Genomic DNA, 21057 nt, shown 5'->3' with positions numbered 1-21057 from the left:
TCTGTCATGTTTTGGGCTGAGAATTATCACTGCTAAAACCAAGACACCTCTGTGGACACTGTTTCCTCTAAATTGTCTTAGTCTGGGATGACTGTACCTTTAGCTTTATTGCAAGATAAAATTTTCCGTTTTGTGCTGCTTAAGACATATATGCCTTTACAATCCTAATCTACCCTCGCTCCTTTCTCCTGGTCTTCTGGACTCGTTAATTTAAACTGCCACCTAAAACTTCGCCTTCTTTGTTAGACGCCTAACACTCCATGTCAATAACATGACGGCAGATTCTCAAATCCATTAGTGGCGAGAGTAGAATTTGACAAAATGGCCACTGAAGATGACTGCAGCAGTGACTTCCTGAACACTTGCTCCCTCCGAGACTGGTCAGGGTCCTTCCCCGAGAGAGGCACCATCTCCCAGGAGAGAGTTTTCGGTTTCCAACCTAATGCTCTTACACAATTTTCTTTTTTTGCTGAAAGAAACCCTGTAAACCGCCCCCCCCCACTCCACCCCCCAGCTTGGATCTGTTTTAGGAAGCAAGGCGATTCAGAATGCCTCCGGGATGGTGGTGTTTTCCAGTTCATGGAACATTTCCTTTTCCTAAAGGGAAACCCAGGGATCTTCTGGGAAACCCCCTCATGGGGTTGTGGAGGAAACACCCTTAGGAGTAGTGATTAACTCTTGAGTATTTTCTGATTTAAAACCGCTCACCTGAAATTGATGCTTTCAGACTTTCTGATGTGGATATCACTCGGAGTTCCCTAAGCTAGAGTACTGGATTATCACGGCGGAACTGGGCTTACCATGGTCACATTTTGGCCCCCTGTGCTCACTGTGCTTATCCCTTGAGCTTTTTCTGTTACAAATTCATATCCCATGTTTAACTCTTTGGGAAACTATTGGGTCAACATTCTATAGAATGTGTTCTGAGAAGGAACTTGGATAAGAAAGTTTATTATAAATGTTATCTAAAACATAGGATTCTCTCCGTCACTTGCATCTCATTGGTTGGTCTTATCTGTGGAGACTGGAGCCCTTGATGAACAAAATTCATGTTGAAGTAACAGTTTTATGTTGTGAGGTTTAGACGTATTCAAATACAAGATGGAAAAGCTGACTTGGATTGAAGCAGAAATACCTATGATGTGGCTTAGGATGGCTTTGGTTTCGGAGGCCTGATGGTACAGTGAAGAAAGTTATCGTTATCCAAATATAAACATCTTAAAACGGCCTTCTCTCTAATATATGTTCTTTAAAAAGACTTCACTCAGTCCGTCTTTAAAAAAGAAAAACAGAGAGAGAGGAGCATTTAAAAAATGTGTATCTGGGGCACCTGGGTGGTTCAGTTGGTTGGACAACTGCTTTTGGCTCGGGTCATGATCCTGGAGTCCTGAGATCAAGTCCCACATCGAGCTCCCTGATCAGTGGGGAGTCTGCTTCTCCCTCTGACCCTCTCCCCTCTCGCCTCTCATGCTTTCCCTCTCTCTCCCAAGTAAATAAATAAAATCTTAAAAAAAAAAAAAAAATGTGTAACTGCCCTAGGCCTCTGTGAACGCAGCATGGGGATGCTGAGGGCACACAGGGCTCCTGCTTCTGAGGGCCCCTTTGTGAGTAGAGCTGGGTGCCCCTGCAGACTGGCTTTCTGCTCACTTCCCTCTCCGTGCATTCACAGGGGAAGCCTGTGTCCCTGTGGACGGGCTTCCTGCCATGCCCACCTTCAGTAGAAATACCTCGCCCCACGTCAGGGTTCTCCCTCCTGAGCCAAGATGTGCCGGGGTCCTGGTGCAGTATAGACAGTTTCAAACTGCTCTAGAGGGATGAGGGCCGACATTGGAAAAAGAACTAAAATGTGCTCAACTTTCTGGTCTTTTCTATTTCATTTTTGTAATTTATAGTGTACATAACCCTGGAAGTAACTACTTTGGACACATATTTTTATAAACCAGGAAATTTATCATTAGCCTGGGACTTGGACTAGGTTTATTTTATCTGTTGGCTTCATTTTCAGTCAAAAAGGAAATGACTGCCTCCCTTCGGTCGGGTCTTGACCTCCAGTGCAGGTTTCTGAGAGTAGATGGGGTCTCTCAGAGCAGGAGAACATTCTAGAAACACAGACTGCCCAGTATTGATCAGTCGGGATCATGGAAGCGGCAGTGAGGCTCTGTTCTGTCTGGGACCCAAAACCCAGAGCCTCCGAGCGGGTAGGAGAAAACCCTTGGCGGGGCCCCCGCTGATGCCCAGAGGCCCTGGCTGGACTGCTGGCTGAGACACGGGTTTAATCCAGATGCAATGCCCTGTCTGTCATGGTGACTATGTGTGAGTTCGATGGATTTCTAACGTCGTCCTCCGGTGTTCCATGCTGGCAGCCAGTACAGGCGTGACCTTCAGGCTGCAGCTCTCAGAAGTAATGTTGCCTAATGTCTTATAATAAAATACATCGTGTGTGTCTTGATTGGTGGAAATAATACAGATATATTTTAAAAGAAGAAGTGTAAAGCATGTCCGGTTTTTGTGTGGTTTTAAGTGACACTTGGCTGTATTTTCTACATCACCATCTCTGATGACAGATTTGACATGAACTCGGGTCGGTGTTGGTGTATCATCTCCACCAATGTCAAGCAAGTGTTGTTAATTGGCAGGCAAACGATTTCTTTTACGTCTCTGACTGAAAAGATGTTTCTGCAAACTCTGCATCTCAGTTTTCAGAAATATGCAAGTATACACAATCGAATATCCTGAGTACTGGCGCAAGCATTTTCCTCACAGGGCGTGGCCAGTGGGTCCCCACCTGTCGTGCTTAGAATCATTCCCAGTGCCTGTCTGCTTGTGGTTTTGTACACAGGATGAGCCACTTGGATTTTGCTTCTGGGTTTGAGGCGCTTTAAGATGTCCACTCCTCAGGAATGCCCGGGTGGCTCAGTCAGTCGGGCATCCGACTCTTGATCTCAGCTCAGGGCTTGACCTCAGGGTCAGGAGTTCAAGCCCCAGGTTAGGCTCCACACCCAGTACACTACTTAAAACCACAGGACTAACAGGGCCCTCAATGGCTTTCTCTTCTCTGCCTAAAAGAGCTAGAATCATTCCAGATAGAGGAGTATCGGACTGATTTGTAAAGTTCCCTAGAGAAGGAAAACATTTCTCTTAATATGGGTCTGGGCCCCATTCTCTCTCTTACCCCCTTCAGACTTTCAATGCAGACGGTAAAAAAAAAATCCTTTTTATTTATTAACTGTAATGGTTAAGTGTAGTCGTGAGGGGGTTTTTGGTAGGGGGAAGGGTAATCTTTCAAAATAACCTAACGTTGTCCCGTTGCTCCTATGGCTCTTCGTATGAATTTAAGCGTAAGGTTACCTCTGGCAATAAGGCAGTCACAATATTTTGTTTTCAGACCAGGAAAACTGGTAACAAACGGAGAGTGGCCAGTCATGTCTTGTTGAGACCATCTGTGACCAGGATTTAGGAAGGATGTGCCTGTCACAGCCATGGGGAATTTGTCCTTCACGGAGTTCTCAAGGCCCTGGGCCACACTCCTTCACGCTTTGAAAGAGCCAGGCTTTGTGGGCCCAGAGTCCTTGTGAGCAAGGGTGTTTGCTACCACCCCCTCTCTGCGGGCACTTGAAAGTTGGAAGGGAAGTTGGAGTGAGTTCTCTAACACAGCCCCAGGCCCAGGGAGGAGCAGGGAGGAAACACGGGCTTGCCGGTCTACACACTGCCTTGTGTCCTGCAGGTGCACAACTCATTCTTCTTTTAGCCATAAGCCCTGTTGAGGGGTCTGAGGGAAACGGTGTCCCTCCCCCAAGAAAAATGCCATGAACACCAAATTCTGCCACACTTTCTGAGGAGTCCTGGGCCCTGGTGGATACCATGTGAAGAGCCCCATTCTGCATTCTCCAGGAGCAGCTTCTGGAGGCTTCCTGTGCATGGAGGGAAGCAGAGCCTACAGGGGAAGGCCCTTCCACTCTCACCAGCCGGGACACTTTCACACAGATTTTGGGGATGTCTTTACTCTGAGCCCCGGCACTAGTTGGTAGTCTCAAAAAGAGGACATAAGGGTTCAGGTCCAGTGAAATGCATCATTTCTGTGATTCATTCCATGTGAAATTTAAGGGCAAGACTGAGAGGAACTCTAGGTTTATAAGACAGACTTCATGGAGACACAGATAAAATTAAATCCATCTCTTCCAGGAAGTAGTTTGCGCTGTGCTTTGAAATAAACTGAACTTGCTCCCGAAATCCCTATTTAAGTTGTCGGTTCTCCAGTAATAGTTTCTGCCCTTCTCCCAAAACTCCCCTGACTCTTAGATTCCTATAAGTGTGCTTTCCCCTTCATTTCATTTGCTCACTTGGCTTTCATAAAGCCTGACCATGGGAGGAGAGACCTTCCAGTCTACCCCTTGTTCAGGGCGGGAAGGCACCTGAGGCCACCCAGCCTCTGCTCAGAGGGCTTTAACGAAGGGAAGTCCCTCCCTGCAGAATTCTGTGTGGTTTTGGCCATCAGGAAGTTCTTTTTTAAACGGAACTGAAACCTATTCCCAAGGCTTCCATGCCTGAAACCCCAGGCCTTTCCCTTGGGTGAGATAGAGGGAGTCCTCCGCTGGTTGAAAAGGTAGGCCACAAGTCTTCCTTCCTCTGACTTCAACTCTAAGTTCCTCCAACCCTCTCCCTTTGGCCCCCAGAGCCTCATCACGTTGGTGCACCCTACAGATGTGGGCCCCAAGTGAACAGAATATTCCAGATATAGCCTGAGCAGCGAGCGTGCTCGGCAAGCAAGTCCTCCCCAGCCAAGTAACACCATCGCAGAGGGCCTGAACCTTCCCAGCCATGTCACCCCCGACCCCTACAATCTGTCAGAGTCCCTGGATTCCTGCCATGACTGTTAGTCCCGATTCTGTCAGACTTCATGAGCCTTCCGTCTGCCAGCCAGTGACATCTGTCAGTTTTAGGAGCATGAATGTGCCTTCTGAAAATTCATCCAGGTGGTGACTAACACCACTGAGCGGGAGGACAGAGCCTCGAGGTGGACCCCAGCAGTCACAGAGAGGGACCCATGTGGCCGGCACATTGTGCCCTCCTCAGCGGGGTCCCTCTGCCAACAAGGTCGGGAAGAAGCATCTCAGTGGGACTCCACAGAGAAATCCCGAGAGCACTTCATCACATCTTGAGAAAATGAGTCTGTCACACACCCTGGTGCTCAGCGTTCTTGCTTTGGTTTTCTCTTGGGAGGAGCAGGCAGGAGACCCCGGCTTCCCCTTCTAGATCTGCACTCTAGACAGCCGTTGGCCACTCAGAAGACAAGAGCAGTCATTGTCCCACATCCACAGGTCAGGGAGTGGGTAGAGGAGCAGGGTTAGGGTTAGGGCCCAGCCCTCTGCCTGACCCTCGCTCCCATGGGAGGTTGATGCCGTGTGGCCTCTCTCCATCCCTCTGCTCCCTTCCCTGCCTCCAGCTCACTCATGTTAGCGAGCTCACAACCCAACATCACCCTCAAATCGCTCCCCCTTGCAACAGAAATCAAGAGTTGTCTGTATTCACTTTCTCCACCTCCTTGCCTCCCATCTGCTCCTTATTTTAAAAAATGCAAAATACATATATTCTCTCTCTCTCTCCCTGTATGTGTATATATATATATTAGAAAGTATAATCAAGGATGAGAAACTAAACATACGTATTCCCACATTCAGAGATGATCACTGTTAATAACCTTACTGTGTGGTTTTCTGTGGACATATGCACGTCTAGATGGTTGGTTTGTTGGTTTGTCTTTGCCCAAATGAGGTCATACATACATGCTTTTTATAACATGCATGCTTCATTTACCGATCTCCAGCTGCCCGTGTCTGTAAGTCCTCATCTGGCCTAATACCTAGGCATTGGGATTTCCCCAGTCTCCCCAAAGTCTTTTACTAGTGTATCTGGCCCTTGCATTCCTGGTGCCTAGTTTCTGCCTGTCATGTCCTTAAGAAACTGTTGATCCCCCCACCCCCACGACACCAGCCCGTGGTCGCCGGCATGCTGTCCCGTCGATGAGGGCTCCCTCTAGCCCCATGTGGCTGCTTCCACGGGGGTACACAGACCATGCTCCCCACCTCCAGCATTTTCTGGATCTACAGGCTTTATCTAAAGGTTCAACCGATACACGTGCATCTTTTAGTTATAACACACCTGAGTGATACTGTGTCCTTTGTCCAAGCTCCTATCTGAAGACACTTCCTTCTTTTTAACCCACCATCAGTGATGCTAAAATTGCCCTCTGGGTTTGGGGTGTCTCCGGCCCAGTCCTGCATCATTACAACTGCATACACTCACAGCCTCTCCCCCTCTGACCAGAAAGTCGGGCATGTGGGTTCACTTTCAGGGTGCCCCATCCAACACATACCATAGGTGGCTGACCCCAGGTGGTAGTCTTGCCACGAGCAGGAGTCTCATGGGAGCTCTTGACCTCAAGAAGGATTTTGATGCCACCGTTCCCCCGACACCGTTTCTGGGACTCTGCTGTCAGGGGAGCCTCATGGCATCCGCTGGGGCTGCTTGATGGCCCCCAGTTGAGGCCAGGCTGAAGGGCGGGCTCCAAGCCTCTTCCTTCTCTTCAGCCACCAGTTCTCAGAGTGGGACGTGGGTTTAATCGTCCCCCCGAGTGGTCTCACAGGAGGGTTTGTTTTCTCTTCTCGTTGAGTATTCCTGTCATTCTTTTTGAGACTAAAGTTGTGGCTGGGGAAGATCCTCAATTTCTGATTCCCACCAATCCTCTGACCTCATTAAGCTTTTTTAACTTTTTATTTTGAGGTAGTTTCAGAGTGGGGACTCCTGGCGGGCTCACTTGGTAGAGCGTGCGACCCTTGATCTCAGGGTCGTGAGTTCAAACCCACTTTGGGGCTGGAGCCTACTGAAAATAAAAAAAATCGTAATAATTGAGTAGTTTCAGAGTGACAGAAACGTCGCAAACATAGTTCAAAGGATTCCTGTGTAACTTTCTCCACCCGGGTTCCCCGGATATTAACATTTTACGATATGCACATCAGCCTTCTCCATCTGTATACGTGCAGAGGACATGCCTGTGTCCGTACATACATACATTTCTGCTGATACACATAATCACAGATCTCTCTCTCTCCTGCTTGTTAAATACAAGCAACCAGACTTTTTAATGTCTGCAAACTCATGCAGAATCCCCTGTAGACAAAGGCACAAGGACGCTTAGACACATATGCACATGAACTCCTGTGTATCAAAAGCAGACGTGTTCATAGTGTTTATAATAAGGAGAGTTCATGGGGTAAATGGGTCCACACGACTTGAGAGAAACCTACTGAGGAATCAGTGTGGGTGTGTATGAAGTGCCTGACAGCACCACAAAGAGAAATAAAAAAATAGAGTTGGAAGGCGCTCCTCTCAGAAACTGACAGGCCAAGCAGGTGAAAAATGAGCGAAGATCTGGAAGGTTGGAATACCACAGTTATGTAACTTGGGCTCATACAGAATATTACACCCAACAGGCAAATTCCCTTTTGTCACACAGAGAAAGGAAAACTGACTGCGTACCATGCCACAGAGGACTCCTCAGTAAATCCCAAAGTCCCTAATACACAGCTGTTTTTCTATGATAATGCAGTAAAATTCAAAATAAATTTTTTCTGAAAAGATTTATTTTGGGGACTTCCACATCTGGGGACCAAGCAGGACACTAAGATCCCTAGATCTTCCACATCTGGGGACTAAGCAGGACACGATAAGCAACCTATATGAAAGAGGAAATTGTAAGGAAAAATGGAGAAACTCCTAAAAAGTGCACAGCCTCTAAAAAACATGGCATACAAAATCTGGTAGTTCCCAGCTAAGGCTGAAATACATTTATCATAAACAAGACAAGTTGTTCAAACTGAATTCAGTATCCAACACGTGGATAGAAGAGCAACAGGGCAAGCCCAAAGAACCCAAAAACGAAGAAGAATAAAAATCAGGACAAGGACAAGAACAAGACACTAGAAAATAAAAATGAGAAAAAAAAATCAGCGAAATCAAAATATCAAAAAGGTAGACAGACCTCTGGCAATCCCGGGCCCGTAAAAGAAGAATACACAAGAGCAAAGAGAAAAAGGGAAGTAAACCTAGATGTGATATTTACAACGTTCTAATGCTCATGATAATCTGTGAGAAGCAGATTGTTTTCAATAGAAATAAAAAGGACTGAGACGATCTCAAGAGTGATGACACTGAGTCCATTGTACATGTGAATTTATTTGATCTCAGCAGGTCCTGTGAGCTCAGCATGGTTCTCTCCATCGTGAAGTGGGAAGAACGGGCAGGGAGACAGCATGAGCTCCCCCAGCCACTCACTGTGTGTGCAGACGGGGTCTGGGGCTGGGCAGGCTGGTGCCCGTCCCGGGCTCGGTGCTACTGTGTGTTCTACACGGCCTCCGGAAAACTCCACTGGACCAGCGGCCATCAGAGAAAGGGAAGCAGCAACCAAAGGCCACCCCTTACCCCCCAAATCTCTCCAGGACAAATCAGTCTTACGGGTCTGTTTTTACTTCCACACTCTGTTGACAGAAAAACCCGCTCTGACCCAAGATTTTCAAACCAACCAACTCCGTCTGGAAGGTTGGTACCATCTTGATTCCAAAACTGGAAAAAAGATCACGATCACATGCCCTTTTCATAGATGTGAACGGAATCCAACATTGTATGGTTTCCAGAATGCATGCAGGGTGACTCAACACCACTCTTTTGATAAATAACCTATTTTTGTTTTTAAAAAGAAATGCTCAGAAAACTCTGAATAGAAAAGAGCTTCCTTCGGGTAGTGGCGGGGCTTATTTAGGGAAGAGCAGGGGGAAACAGAAAATGTCAACCATCCCGAAGCCACAGCCTGAGGCCACCTTCTAATGGGGACTGGAGCATGCGCGCGCGCGCGTGTGTGTGTGTGTGTGTGTGTGTGCGCGCGCGCGTGCATGCGCACACACATGCGTGCAAGCTGACTACCAGAAATGTGCAGTACACCAGTGAGGGACCGCCCGCACCCGACCAGGAGAAAGGGGCCGTGGCAGCACCCACTGAGAGGACACAGACCAGGTCCAGTCCTGCCGAAGCTCGATGCCTGTGTCCCGTTAGCCTGCCACTCCCCTATGGCGGTCCAGAAACCCCGCGCCCGGCTGGAGGCAGAGACCACGGATCCCCAGGGAAATCCTGCAAATCCAAATGCATCCTTCCTCAGGACCACCCCCAGACTGCTCACCCCAGGGCCCCCTGCTTCCCCAGCGGCCCTTCCAGGCCCGCTCCTGGCCCCTCTTCTCTTCACCCAGCCACAGGCCGTGCCTTCATTCACTCCAACAAATGTAGCCGAGCAGCTCATAAATAATCGGGCCATAAATCAGACAGACACACAGCCCCTGCCTCTGGAGACTTTCCTCCTTGGTGGCTGCAATCAAATCCTTAATGCAGGTGAGCTGACAACTGCAGGCAGGGAGAAGTCGCCTGGAGGAAGGAAGCTGGAGCCCCTTGCCTTTATCACCAGACAGCAGGTCAGCTCTGCCCCCTTGTCCCCATCTCCACCACTGCCCGACAGCAAACCAGTCCTTAAATGCGGGGACAGCAGCCATAGTGGCCAGAGGGTCTCCCAGCTGCCACTCTTATCCAGCTACCCCCTGTCCTTCACCCGACCCCGGGGCAAACCTCCCCAGACCTCTGTATCTGCCTCACCTCTGTGGTGGCCTCTGCGGGTCCCAGCTGACCACGTGGCTATTTTTCAAACTTGACCTCCCACCGCCAGGCTGCTCTCTACATCGTGTACATTAAATTATCAAGGTTGCCAGCATCACGGTGAGGACAGACGGATGTCCAAAAACAACATCGTGTGCTTTTCGTGCTGGTCCACTGTGAACAGCTGAAGCCGGGAAACCATGTTGGTGTGTGGCGATGGTACCGTTGGGACGAGACACAGATTCCTGGTCCCACCCTGACCCTCTGAGTCTCAGGTCTCGGCAGGGTCTCGGGCATCTGTGTGGTGAATGAGCTCCCAGGGCAAGCCGAGCACAGGTCCACTCTGCCCAGCCATGCATGCTCCCGCGCCGCCCCACCCCCCACCGCACCTGCTCCCCGTCTCGGCCACATTGCTTCCCCCACTGCAAGCAGAGCAGCCAGGGGAAAGCAAGGAGGGCTTGGGTGCTAGGTCCGCTGTGCCACCCAAATATGCCACCTGCCCTCTCTGAGCCACTTTTGTGGACTGGTGTCTTAATCTCCTGTTGCAGCTGTCTCAAATTACCACAAACTTCATGGGTTCACAACAACACAAGGGTATGATCTTACAGTTCTGAAGGTCAAAAGTCCCACACGGGTCTCAGAAGGTTTCAAGCAAGCTGTCTGCAGGGCCAGCTCCAGCTGGAGGCTCGGTGGGCGAGGGGATGTCTGGGTGAGATTCGTTCCTTGCCTTTCCCAACTTCCAGAGGCTGGTCTCATTCCTTGCCTCATGGCCCCTTTCCTCCCCTTGTCAAAGCCAGCAGCGGGCATCTCTCTGATCCTGCTTCCGTCCTCCCATCTCTTGACTCCTCTTCTGCCCATCTCCCACTTTTAAGCACCCATGTGATGACACGGGTCTCACCCACATCAACCAGGATAATGTCCCCATCTCAAAGCCCTAACTGGACCACTCCTGCTGTGAAAGGTCACATAGTCACAGGTTCCAGGGATCAGGATGTGGACATCTTGGGGGCAGCCGTTATTCTGCCCCCCACAAATGGGAGCATGTGCCCCATCTCCTGCCCACATCTGCATCACCTGGGAACTGGGGGACCACTCAGACACCCAAACCAGGGTCTCGATGGGGGTCTTGGGGTGCCGCCTGTCCTCAGGTTCCGGGTGACACCTAATGCCCGGTGACATTGGATAGCCTGGAAAAGTGAGGTCTCCGCTGCGGTAGGTGCTGGGAGCGCTCAGAGGGGACAGGAGGTTCATGCCATCAGTACCCCCCAAGAACCCAGCAGACCCAGCACATTGCAGCTCTGCCCCGAGCTTGGAGACTGAGAACCCTCCAGAGGGGCTTCCCAGGCCCGCAGATTTAGGCTGTGCTGGGCACTGCCCCCCAAGACCCAGTACAGGCTCCTCTGAACCTCAGTCTATGCCTTGAGGACAGCGGGTGCCCCAGTGGCCACCTAAGCGGGTAGAAGTGCTTCAGGAGAATGAGGAGACTCACGGGTTGCGGGGGCGGCCCTGTGAACTTAATGTGGGACCTGAGGGAATCTGAGCGCTCCAAGGGGGGGCACCGTTGCAGGCACACCTTGCAGCCTGTGCGGAGTCTCGCCCACCTCAGAGCTGGGTGGAGGGCTCCGTGCACGTGCCAAGAGTGGCCCACCGCCCGCTCTGCTTTTCCACCTCGGGAATTTTGCTTGAGTTGCCAAGCCCGCTCAGCCTTCATGCGGGAACCCCCTGGAAGGATGGGAGACATAAATAAGCTCTCTGCCCAGCAAGAGAAGCTGAGACACTCCCCACACAGCTCCCCAAAGTCTGAGCGTCTGTTGGCCACGGTGGTACCCATCCTGATAACGCAGCCTTTGTGGGCTGTCCCCCATTCCCCCTGTCAGTCTCTCTGTCCTCCCTGGCTCCCTGGGATTCCCACCCACACAGAGCACCTGCGCTAGCAACTCAGGCTCTCCTTCTGGGGGACTCTGCCTGTGACCCTGTGACGCCTGCCTCTGTCCTCAGCCCAGCCCTGCTCGGAACCGTGGGCTGGGGGACCCAGATGGGGATCAAATCCGTACTCACCACCTCGCACGTGCATACCACACATGACACACACACACATGCACATACACAGAGCGCACACCAGAAGTGCACACATATGTACACAAATACTCTGTCTCTGATCCTCACCCAGCGGGCACCAGGGGGTGGTGGGCGTCCTAGTCTATCAACAGGAATCAAACATGACTGTCTCCATCCAATCAAGCCACTATAGCTCCTGAACCTCAGAAACTTACCTTTCCCAGTCCTGCAGACTGGAGGTCTAAGATCAGGGCTCCGGCCCATATCCTTATACCATCACCTTGGGGCTGAGGATTTCAACCTGTGAATGGGGGAGGGGGGACACATTCAGTCCATAACAGTGACCCCCCCCCCCCCACTAGTGGCTGGATCTCTGATGACTGTCTCCTGGAGCTTTGCCCTTATGGTTACGCATGCAGAGTTTCCACCAGACTCAGGAACAGATAACCTATGAATTGCACTAATTAAATGCACTGGCCAGAGCCCAAAGCTCTGTCCTCGCCATTCTCTGGTGATACTGGTGACACTGCGTGGTGTCACCATTTGGTGTCAGGTTCCTTCCTGAGTTCCCTGCTCTGGCCGGACCAAGAGCTGGGACAGATGTGCCGCCAGGTCTCACAGGCTCTAAAGTGCTGAATGTCGGCAGCAACTGGAACCCCAGTGTCTCCTTCCTTTGCCCCCGACGACCGAGCAGCCCGAAGTCCAGCCACCTTCAGGCATCCTCCAAATAATCCTCCTGGCCCACAGTCTCCACAGGTCCCCTGTGCACTCCAGCCAGGCTCTTCTCACACGTGTCTCATCTTTCCATCGCCCCGTGGCTTCTCCCCCATCAATAACCCTTGGGGCTGCCCCAGGGCCCTCCCCTACCTACCGCCCCCTCCCTCACATCCACCTTCAGGAAAGCAAGGACACGGACCCCAGTCCTGCCATCCCAGTGCCGGGTTGCTAGAGCAAACTCATGTGGCCTCGGACTTGCTCGTGTGGGCCAGATACGGTCTGGGCCACAGGCAAGGGGGACTGGGCCAGGGGTGCTGGAAAAGGGCTCATGAGTGCCAGGAGCACCACCCTGAGGACAGAGTCCCAGCTTTTCACACCCCAGGAGGCCCCAGCCCAGCCCTGCCGCCTTCCACCTGGGCTCCTGCTCTATCCACCATCCTCTCCTCCTCTCCAGATGCCCGGCCTCCTTCCTTCCTCACAAAGGTGTGAAGCACATGCTGTCCATAGGGCCTTTGCTTCTGCTATCCCCTCTGCCCAGGATGCTCTTTCCACTGACCTTTGGGGCTGCTGTCTCCTCACTCAGGTCTCAACCCAAACCGTACCTGTGCCAGGGAAGGGGGGTGCTTTCCCCCGGCCTCCAGTCCAAAGTGGCCCCAGCCACACTCCAACCACCTCACCTGTATTAGATCATTTATGGCACCTAAGCGCTCCCCGAAAAGGTTTCTTTTATCATTCTTTTGTTTGTATGGTTAGTTTCCAGTGTCTCCTCTCTGAACCATGGGCTCTGAGGGGACAGGAACCCTGTAACCTGCCGGCAGGTCCGTCAGCACCCAGTGTGGTTCCCAGCTCACACAGGCCTTTGGGGAGTACTCACTAGAAATCTCGGGGTGGGCTCGGGCAGGGGCCAGGGGAGGCTGAGCTGACTGCTCCCAGGAGGCTCACCCTCCATCCTGGCCCCCACATTTCTGGGGGGGAGGCCGTGGGTGTGCCTCCTGGGTGGGAAGGGAGGTGGGGTGCGGCAGGCTGAGGGGCCTTGCTGGACAGTGTGCTCTTGGCTGGGTCAGGGAGGGGGCTACAGAAACTGGTACCGACGCTCAGCCAGACTTCCCCCAGGGCCCAGACCCAGCACCAGCAGCCAGCCTTCCCTTCTCCTGGGATGGCCCAGCGAAGAGCCCCACGCTGGCCTCAGGACTCGGTTCAAACGGCTGCTGGGCCGTGCTGACTTCCCATGCAGTGGGCGAGGACACAGCAAACCTCAGGGGACAGGGCCACCTCTTCCCGTCACAGGGCACAGCCCCACCGACTCACCCACTTAGAACCTGGACTGTGTCCCCAGGCAAGTTTGCCCTCGGGTTTCCACTGCTCCCCCAAGCACTGCCCCAGTCCCAGCTCCCAAGCCTTCACTCAGCACGACAATCAGGCCTCAGTGGCCCCCAGGCTTTTGTTGGAAGAGAGGCAGCAGGGTGGGGAGAAACTGCTCTGCTTCTCTGAGCTACATTCGGGGGGGGGGGGTGTCCCCACGTGGCTGCTCTGGCCCCTCATGTCACAGGTGAGCAGTCCAGCTCTTATAGGGTCCCTCCTGCAACTGTCTCTCCCTAGAACCCAGCATACCCCTGGGTGATGCACTGGGCCTAACATGAGGGCCAGGGGTGTGGGGTGGGACTTGAAGAAAGTACACAAGCCTGAGGATTGGCCCCAGCACCTGCCCTCTTTCCCTGCCTGCCTCTGTTTGCCCTTGGTTCTTCACCCCAGCCTGACCCTTAACATTGGTTTTGGGCATCACCCTCACTGGGGTTGGCCTCTGGCCTGGTCCATCCCAAGGCCCTGTTGCCTCCCTGCCCAGTCCAACCAAATCACACTGGCCCTAATATGTGTGTGTGCCCCAGACAGACACCTGCTCCCCCAGGCCTCAGTTTCTCCCACTATGCAAGCCACAGGCTGGACTCTGTTGTTTTCACCTGTCCAGTATTCTGGAAACAGCCCTCAGGGCATGCTTGGAGCAGAGCCCTACTCTATCCATCCTCAGCGATGACAAAGAGGTAACTTTATCCGAGCTCTGGGGAGGCAACCCCCAGGCCTGTAATCCTCACTGTCCAGGTCTGTGGAAATGACCTGAGTCAGGCTCCTCTGAGCCTGTGGGTGGCAGCTCTGGGGTCTGGCCAGAGCTATGCGCAGGTGTGCCCTTTCTGAGGGTGTCAACCCAAGGCTGCTGGGGGCCATTCTGCCACAGCGGGTCTGGGAGATGCGGGAGGTGGATTCCCATTTATATTGTTTCAGCACCTGGATCTAGCTATTCCTGAAGGCAGAATGCCTTGGCTTTTTAATTTTTATTTATTTATTTAATTAAATGCTTCATGAGTCAATGAGTGATTGATTTTGGCATATGCTGTTTGGGTTGCGTTTCCTGCCACATCTCACTGGTCAGATTCTGACTGAAGCAGAGGACTCATGCCCTGACCTCCACGCTGGGATAAACCAGGAAATTTTAAAAGTCCAGGTAGAGCCAGTTGAGAAAGGGCACGGGATCCTGTTCCGGCTCCCTCCGCCATTCTAAAAGAGAAAGAGCACAGCATTGTCCTTGTAGCGCCCAGCGCCCTCAGGGGGTGACCCACCCTCCCTGTGGGCCAGTTCCTGGGGCTGCCATCCCTCCCCCCACGGAAGGCAGTCAGGGTGGGGGAGGTATGCGCAGCCTTCCCCACCCCCTTGATGCCCCCTGTGTGCCCAGGGACACAGACAAACCCCAGCTGAGTGGCCATCGCAGGAGGAGAGGCCAGAGGCGCGACCGGGTCCCACACTGAGGAAAGGGGAGAACCGGGGTCTTAGGGGTTTGCCAGGTGAGAGAGCAGTTCGAGGTCCCCACTCCGGGCAGCAGCTCATAGCGGCCCCGGCCACAGGGGTGGGAGATGAGCCGAAGCGGAGGGCCCTGCTCGGCCTTGACCCTGAGGTCTGGAGGGGAGGAGAGGCTCGTGGACAGGGTCGCCCGCGGAGCAGGAGGCCCAGAGAGGATCGGCCAGGGCGCCGTGCGGCCAGGGCGCCCGCAGCCCCACCCCGCGGCCCGCGCGCCCCGCGCTCCTCCGAGCGGCCGCCAGGGGGCCCCGCGCCGCGCTGCTCCGGGGCCGGCGGCCAGCGCACGGCGGGTGCGCCCGGGACCGCGCGGACAGCGGGAGGCGGGCAGCGCCCCGGGTCCAAGGCGCCGCGGCTGGCGGTGGGCGCGGCGGGCGCTGCCCATGGGCCGGGCCCGGGGTCCGGGTGCGCCGGGAGCCGGTGAGTGGGGGCGCGGCCGAGCGGAACGTGGGCGCTGCGGGCAAGGGCGCGGGGCTGCGGGCGCCGGGGAGGGGCTGCGGGCGGCGGCGGGGCGCGGGTGCCGGGGCGGGAGGTGCGGGACGGTGAACCGGGGGTTGGGGGGGTACGGCGGGCGTCCGAGCCGCTGCGCGGGGACGCGCGGGCCTGACCCGGGGCACAGGTGCGCGCGCGGGGGACAGTGCGCGTGGCCGGCCGGCTGGCGGGCCCGGGAGACGCGGCGCGCGGGAGAGTGGGGCCGGCACGGCGGCCGTGGGGGACCGCTGGAGGGGACTGCGGGTGCGTGCGCCCGGGAGGTAGCGGAAGGCCACCCGCGGAGGGCACACCTCTCCTGGCCGCCGGGGCCAGAGACAGGCTCTGCTGCGCGCCCGCCGCCACTCCACTCGGGAGGAGCAGCCAGCTTCTGCAGCCACTTGAGCGGTAGGAAAAGCCAGCCTGGACCCAGGGCCTCCGCCCCGCGCCGGACCTTAGTTTCCGGGTCTATGAAATGGGCACAGCTGGCTTGCCGGGTGCTTGTGAAGAGGGGCAGAGAAGAGGATGTTGTCTCTGAAGCTGGGATGGGATTGAGGAAACAATCAGTGTCCCCATCAGAGAGTCTGCAGGGAACAGTGGCGTCAGCTTGGGGAACCGAGTGTGTGCCTCAGGCGGTGGCTGCAGACAGGGTCAGGGGAACCCTAGTCCACTCCTGTCTATGGGGCAGGCCTGGAGGGGAGGTGATGAGGTGGTGAGGGGGGCTCCCAACCTTGCCCCACGCTGTGCGCCGAGGTGGGGGCTGAGAGCAGTATGGAAAGGGCAGACATGGCAGCTTGGGGAGGTGGAGGGGCTCACCCCAGTCCCTTCCCTCCTGCCTCCTAGGTCCCCGCAGGAAAGTGTTCTGCCAAGTCTCAGTACCCACAGAAGTGCCCTGGAAAGATTTACCTGTGGGCAGGAGCTCTGTCTCCTTATTTCAGTGGAAGTAACTGAGGCTTAGGGAGGCGACAGGACTTATTCAAGGTCACAGGACTAGGAGGTGACAAAGCTGGGTTTCCAGCTGTGGTAGGACTGGCTCTACAATCCATTGTGCCAGGTGCCCAGATGAGGCTGGAGGTTGTCCACTCACCCACCCAGAACATTCACTGAGCCCCAGCCATGTGCCATCTGCTCCCAGCTCCAGGAAGTGCTTAGGGAAGCTGAACAGTAATCAAAGGAAAAATCTAGGTCCTGGCAGAGGATGCCCACTAGGAAGAAAAAAAAAACAGGGTGTTTGGGGCAGAGAGAGACTGGGGTGGGGGGTCTAGCCTTAGCCTGGTCAGGGAGGGTCAGGGAGGACCACTGTCTGGGATTCACTTCCAAGGGCAGAGCCCACCGGAAAGGTTTGAGGGAACAGCAGATGTGAGGCCCCTGAGGCAGATGCAGATGTAGGTGGGAGGAGCTGAACAGAGCCAGTTAGGAGTGCCGTGAAGTCTGGATTTTCCTCTGGGTGCGGTGTGCTCAGAGTTTGCAAATGGGAAGGATTCCCCGGGGATGAGTAGAGAGGACTCAGGGCGCACGGAGGAGGCTGCTGGTGTCCATCCGGGATCTTCAAGGAAGAGCCAATCTACCTGATGTAGAGTCATCCCCATCCTTGTGGGGCTGCAGCCACCTGCTAACTCCCTCCTCACAGGGCCAGGAGGCGTGAAGAGGGTGGAATGTTATAGGAGTGGTGGGGTGATCTGCTCTGGTGGACAAAAGAGCCTGCTTTGGGTTCCAGCACTCACTGCCCCACTCCTGAGTAGGTCCCTGCTGCTCTCCACCGGCCTCCCTGTGTCCAGCGGGGGAGGGGTGCCTGCCCAGAGTCTGCCCAGATGAGATGGGACGCTGCTGGGTGTTTGGACTGGGTGTGCAGGCTGCTCTCCGTGCCCTTTTGACATGTCCCCATAAGTCTTCGAGCAATGTTCCAGCTCTCACTTGTATTTTGACCCAGATCTAGAGTCAGCCTCTTCTCCAAGAAGCCTTCATGCCTTTTAGTGGGGGGGCGGGTGGGTTTTAGAAACAAGTTTGATGTGCTCACCTTGATGTCATTGTCTTTAGGCCTTCTCAATGCACCAAGGCAAGAAATCTTTTTTTTAAACTAAAAATTAGTATTTTTGTCTTCCTCCCACACTAAGAACCTGGTTCTCCCCAGAAGTCAATATGTGTAATCATTTGCATCGTCTTAGAATACATCCCACGGAGTTTTGTTGTTTGTTTGTTTGTTTTTTAAGATTTTACTTATTTATTTCACAGAAAGAGACACAGTGAGAGAGGGAACAGAAGCAGGGGCAGTGGGAGAGGGAGAAGCAGGGCTGAGCCAGATGCAGGGCTGGGTCCCAGGATCCTAGGATCATGACCTGAGCGGAAGGCAGACGCTTAACAACTAAGCCACCCAGGCGCCCCTATAATTTTATTTTTTGAGTGTGTAAAACATTTACATACTCTTTGCCTTTTGTGATTAAAATACCTCCTTCCCTGTCCATAGAGCCTCTCCTCATTCTTTTGTACAGTTACCTACTACTCCGCAGAGCGGCTACATCGCACTTAACTCAGCTTGGGCTCTACAGATGGACATTGGCCTTTTTCCAGGCTTTTGTTATTCCAAACAATAGGGGGAAGGATAGCCTTGCACGTGCGTTGTTGGCATTGGTGGAGGTGTATTTTCAGTTCCTAGAAGTAGGAGTTACTATGTATCTATTTGTTAGCTACTCCCCAATTCCCCTTCCCTTCCAGCAACCCATGGTACTGTGTGTTTCCTCTGCAACCTGGCGGCTCTCAGGGTCCTGGGAAATAGGATTTCAGTGCATTTTAATTTACATTTCTATTACAAGTGCCACTAGACATCTGTGTATATGTATTTGAGTCATTTGACTGATTTTTCTGTCCTGTCCGTTTTGCGTGCTCCCTATTGGATTTTTCTCTCTCCCCCTGCCCCCGCCCTAGATTTAAAAGTTTGTTTAAATACATATTAGGGAAATTCATGTTTTATCTTTATTATCATTGCATATGTTTCTCCCAGATTTTTAAAATTTTGTTTATGATGGGTTTTTGCCATTAAAAGCTTTCTATTTTTAACATGTTTGATTTAATCTTTTATTGCATCTAGATTTTGAATCCTAGTTAGGCTGTTCTTACAGCGAATTTTATAAAATCTACCTGTGTTTTCCAGTGCTAGTTTGGTTTTGTACTTGGTTTATGGGTCCAGTTGAATTTTTTCCCAAATGTCTCGCTTTCTGTCCCAACACTATGTATTGAAGAGGTCATCTTTTTCCCAGTGATCTGAAATGCACCTGTATCATATAATAAACCCCAAAATGCACTGGACCTGTGTCTGGGCTTTCAGGTCTGTCTCACGAGCTCTATGCCTTCATATGCTGGTTCCCCACGGGGGAAATTACAAAGGTGCCATTGCGTGTATGTGCACAGCGAGGGAGGGTTTATCCACAATTATTGTATGTGCACAGCGAGGGAGGGTTTATCCACAATTATTGCAATAGGAGGGAGAGATTGAACTCAACTCCCATTACTGTGTTGGAGTATCTGATAAGGCTAGTGGTCCCCCCTCTCTGCCTTTGTGTCCAGGTATTTTAGCTATGCCTGCGTGCGTACGCTCATTTTTATTGGGACCAAATCACATTTACAGATGCTCTTCTGGGTAATCGACACCGTTATCAAGTTGAGCCATCTTATCCGAGACCAAGGGATGTGTGTTCAAGATGACTCAGTCTTTAATTTGTTCAAGACCACCTCTGGGAGCATTTTGGAGTTTCCCTCCCATTTTTGTTGTTGTTGTTGTTGTTGTTGTTGTTAAGTTTATTCATGGGTGCTTGGCTTTGTTTGTTGCTTTTTTTTTTTTTAGATTTTATTTATTTTAGAGAGAGTGGAAGCAGTCACAGAGGGAGAGGGATCACAGAGGCAGAGGGAGAGGCAGACTAGCCACTGAGCGGAGAGCCCGATGTACGGTTTGATCCCAGGACCCTGGGATCATGACCTGAGCCGAAGGCAGCCCTTTAACCAACTGAGTCACCCAGGTGCCTCTGTTTGTTGCTATTATAAATTTTTTTCTTCCATCGTATCTTGAATGGGTCATTGTTTGTGTGTTGTTTTGTGCCTCTCTACCCCATTTGTTGTTAGTTTCATCAATTCTTTTAGAGAGTTTAGGTATACTGCCATCTGAAAATTGAAATAGTTTTGCTTCTTCTTTATTGATTTTTGTGCATCTACTTGTTTTCTCTAATTAAATTAGCTAAATACCTCAAATTCCATATTGAATATTGACTATAAAGGAGCCTCCTTTCCTCTTCGAGAGCTTAGTAAAAAGGCTTCTGGTCTTCCCCCATTAGGAGAGATGCTAACTTTAGGATAGGGGATGGGGAGATAGATGTATACATATGTGGGAGTATACCTTAATTCCTATTTTATTGGGTGGCTTCTTAAAATCAGGAATGAATATTGATTTTCATTGAAGACATATACAGAGATAATTATATAATATTTCTCCTAACACTATGAATAAGATGAATCATATATATTTTTAAAATATGGACTGCTTCAAAAATAAAATAAGGAATCCTTCACAAATTTCCATGTCCTTCTTATACAGGAGCCATGGTGATCTCTTTATCTTTCCAGCTTCAGTGCATGTGAGGTCAAAGTGAGTACAAGAAGATGAGTCATATTAATGGATTTCCTAATTTCAGGTACAGGATGAGAGGATAAGGCAAACAATAAGACACACAATTTGTTAATTATGAACATTAAGCCATCCTTGCCTTCCTGAAATGGAATTCACTTGGGGATGATATATGAGGTTTTAATATGGTGATGTGAGCCATCTCTTTGCTGTGTAATAAGTTACCATAAACTCAGTAGCTAAAACGGCACACATCCATTTTCTCATCATTTCTGTGGATCTGGAGTCCTGGCATGGCTTTGCTGGCTTCTTGCTGGTGTTGGCTAAGACTGGGTCCTCATCTAGAGGCTCAACAAGGAATGGATCTGCTTTTCTATTCATGTGGTTGCCAGAAGCATTCACTTCTTTCCAGTGGCCTGAATGAGAGTTTAAGTGTTTTGCTGGTGGTTGGCTGGAATCTGTCCTTGGTTTCTGGAAGCCACCCTCAGTTACTAGGGACCACCCACTAGACCCACCCGTGGGCTTCCTCAACATGGCCTCTTCTGCCGTCAGGCCAGTAAAGAGAGTCTTTAGAGTAAATCTAGCAAGACAGAGTCTTACATAACAGAATCACAGAATTGACATCCCCTTGTCTATGTGATATTCTGTTGGTTAGAGGAAAGGTT

General features: G+C 52.0%; 1 protein-coding gene across 1 annotated transcript in view; it reads left to right on the top strand.

Annotated features, from left to right (window-relative positions):
• The first annotated feature begins 15689 nt into the window (after positions 1-15689).
• Positions 15690-21057, top strand: part of RASGEF1C (RasGEF domain family member 1C) — a 76238-nt gene continuing 70870 nt past the window's right edge. Inside the window, 1 exon segment of the mRNA XM_047731582.1 lies at positions 15690-15732. Coding sequence (XP_047587538.1) covers positions 15696-15732 — 37 coding nt within the window. The 5' untranslated portion in view covers positions 15690-15695.

The sequence above is a fragment of the Lutra lutra genome, chromosome 5 (assembly GCF_902655055.1).
Source record: "Lutra lutra chromosome 5, mLutLut1.2, whole genome shotgun sequence".
NCBI classification, from domain to species: Eukaryota; Metazoa; Chordata; class Mammalia; order Carnivora; family Mustelidae; genus Lutra; species Lutra lutra.
Note: the sequence above shows the minus strand (reverse complement) of the source record. Positions and strands in the feature narration are given on the sequence as shown.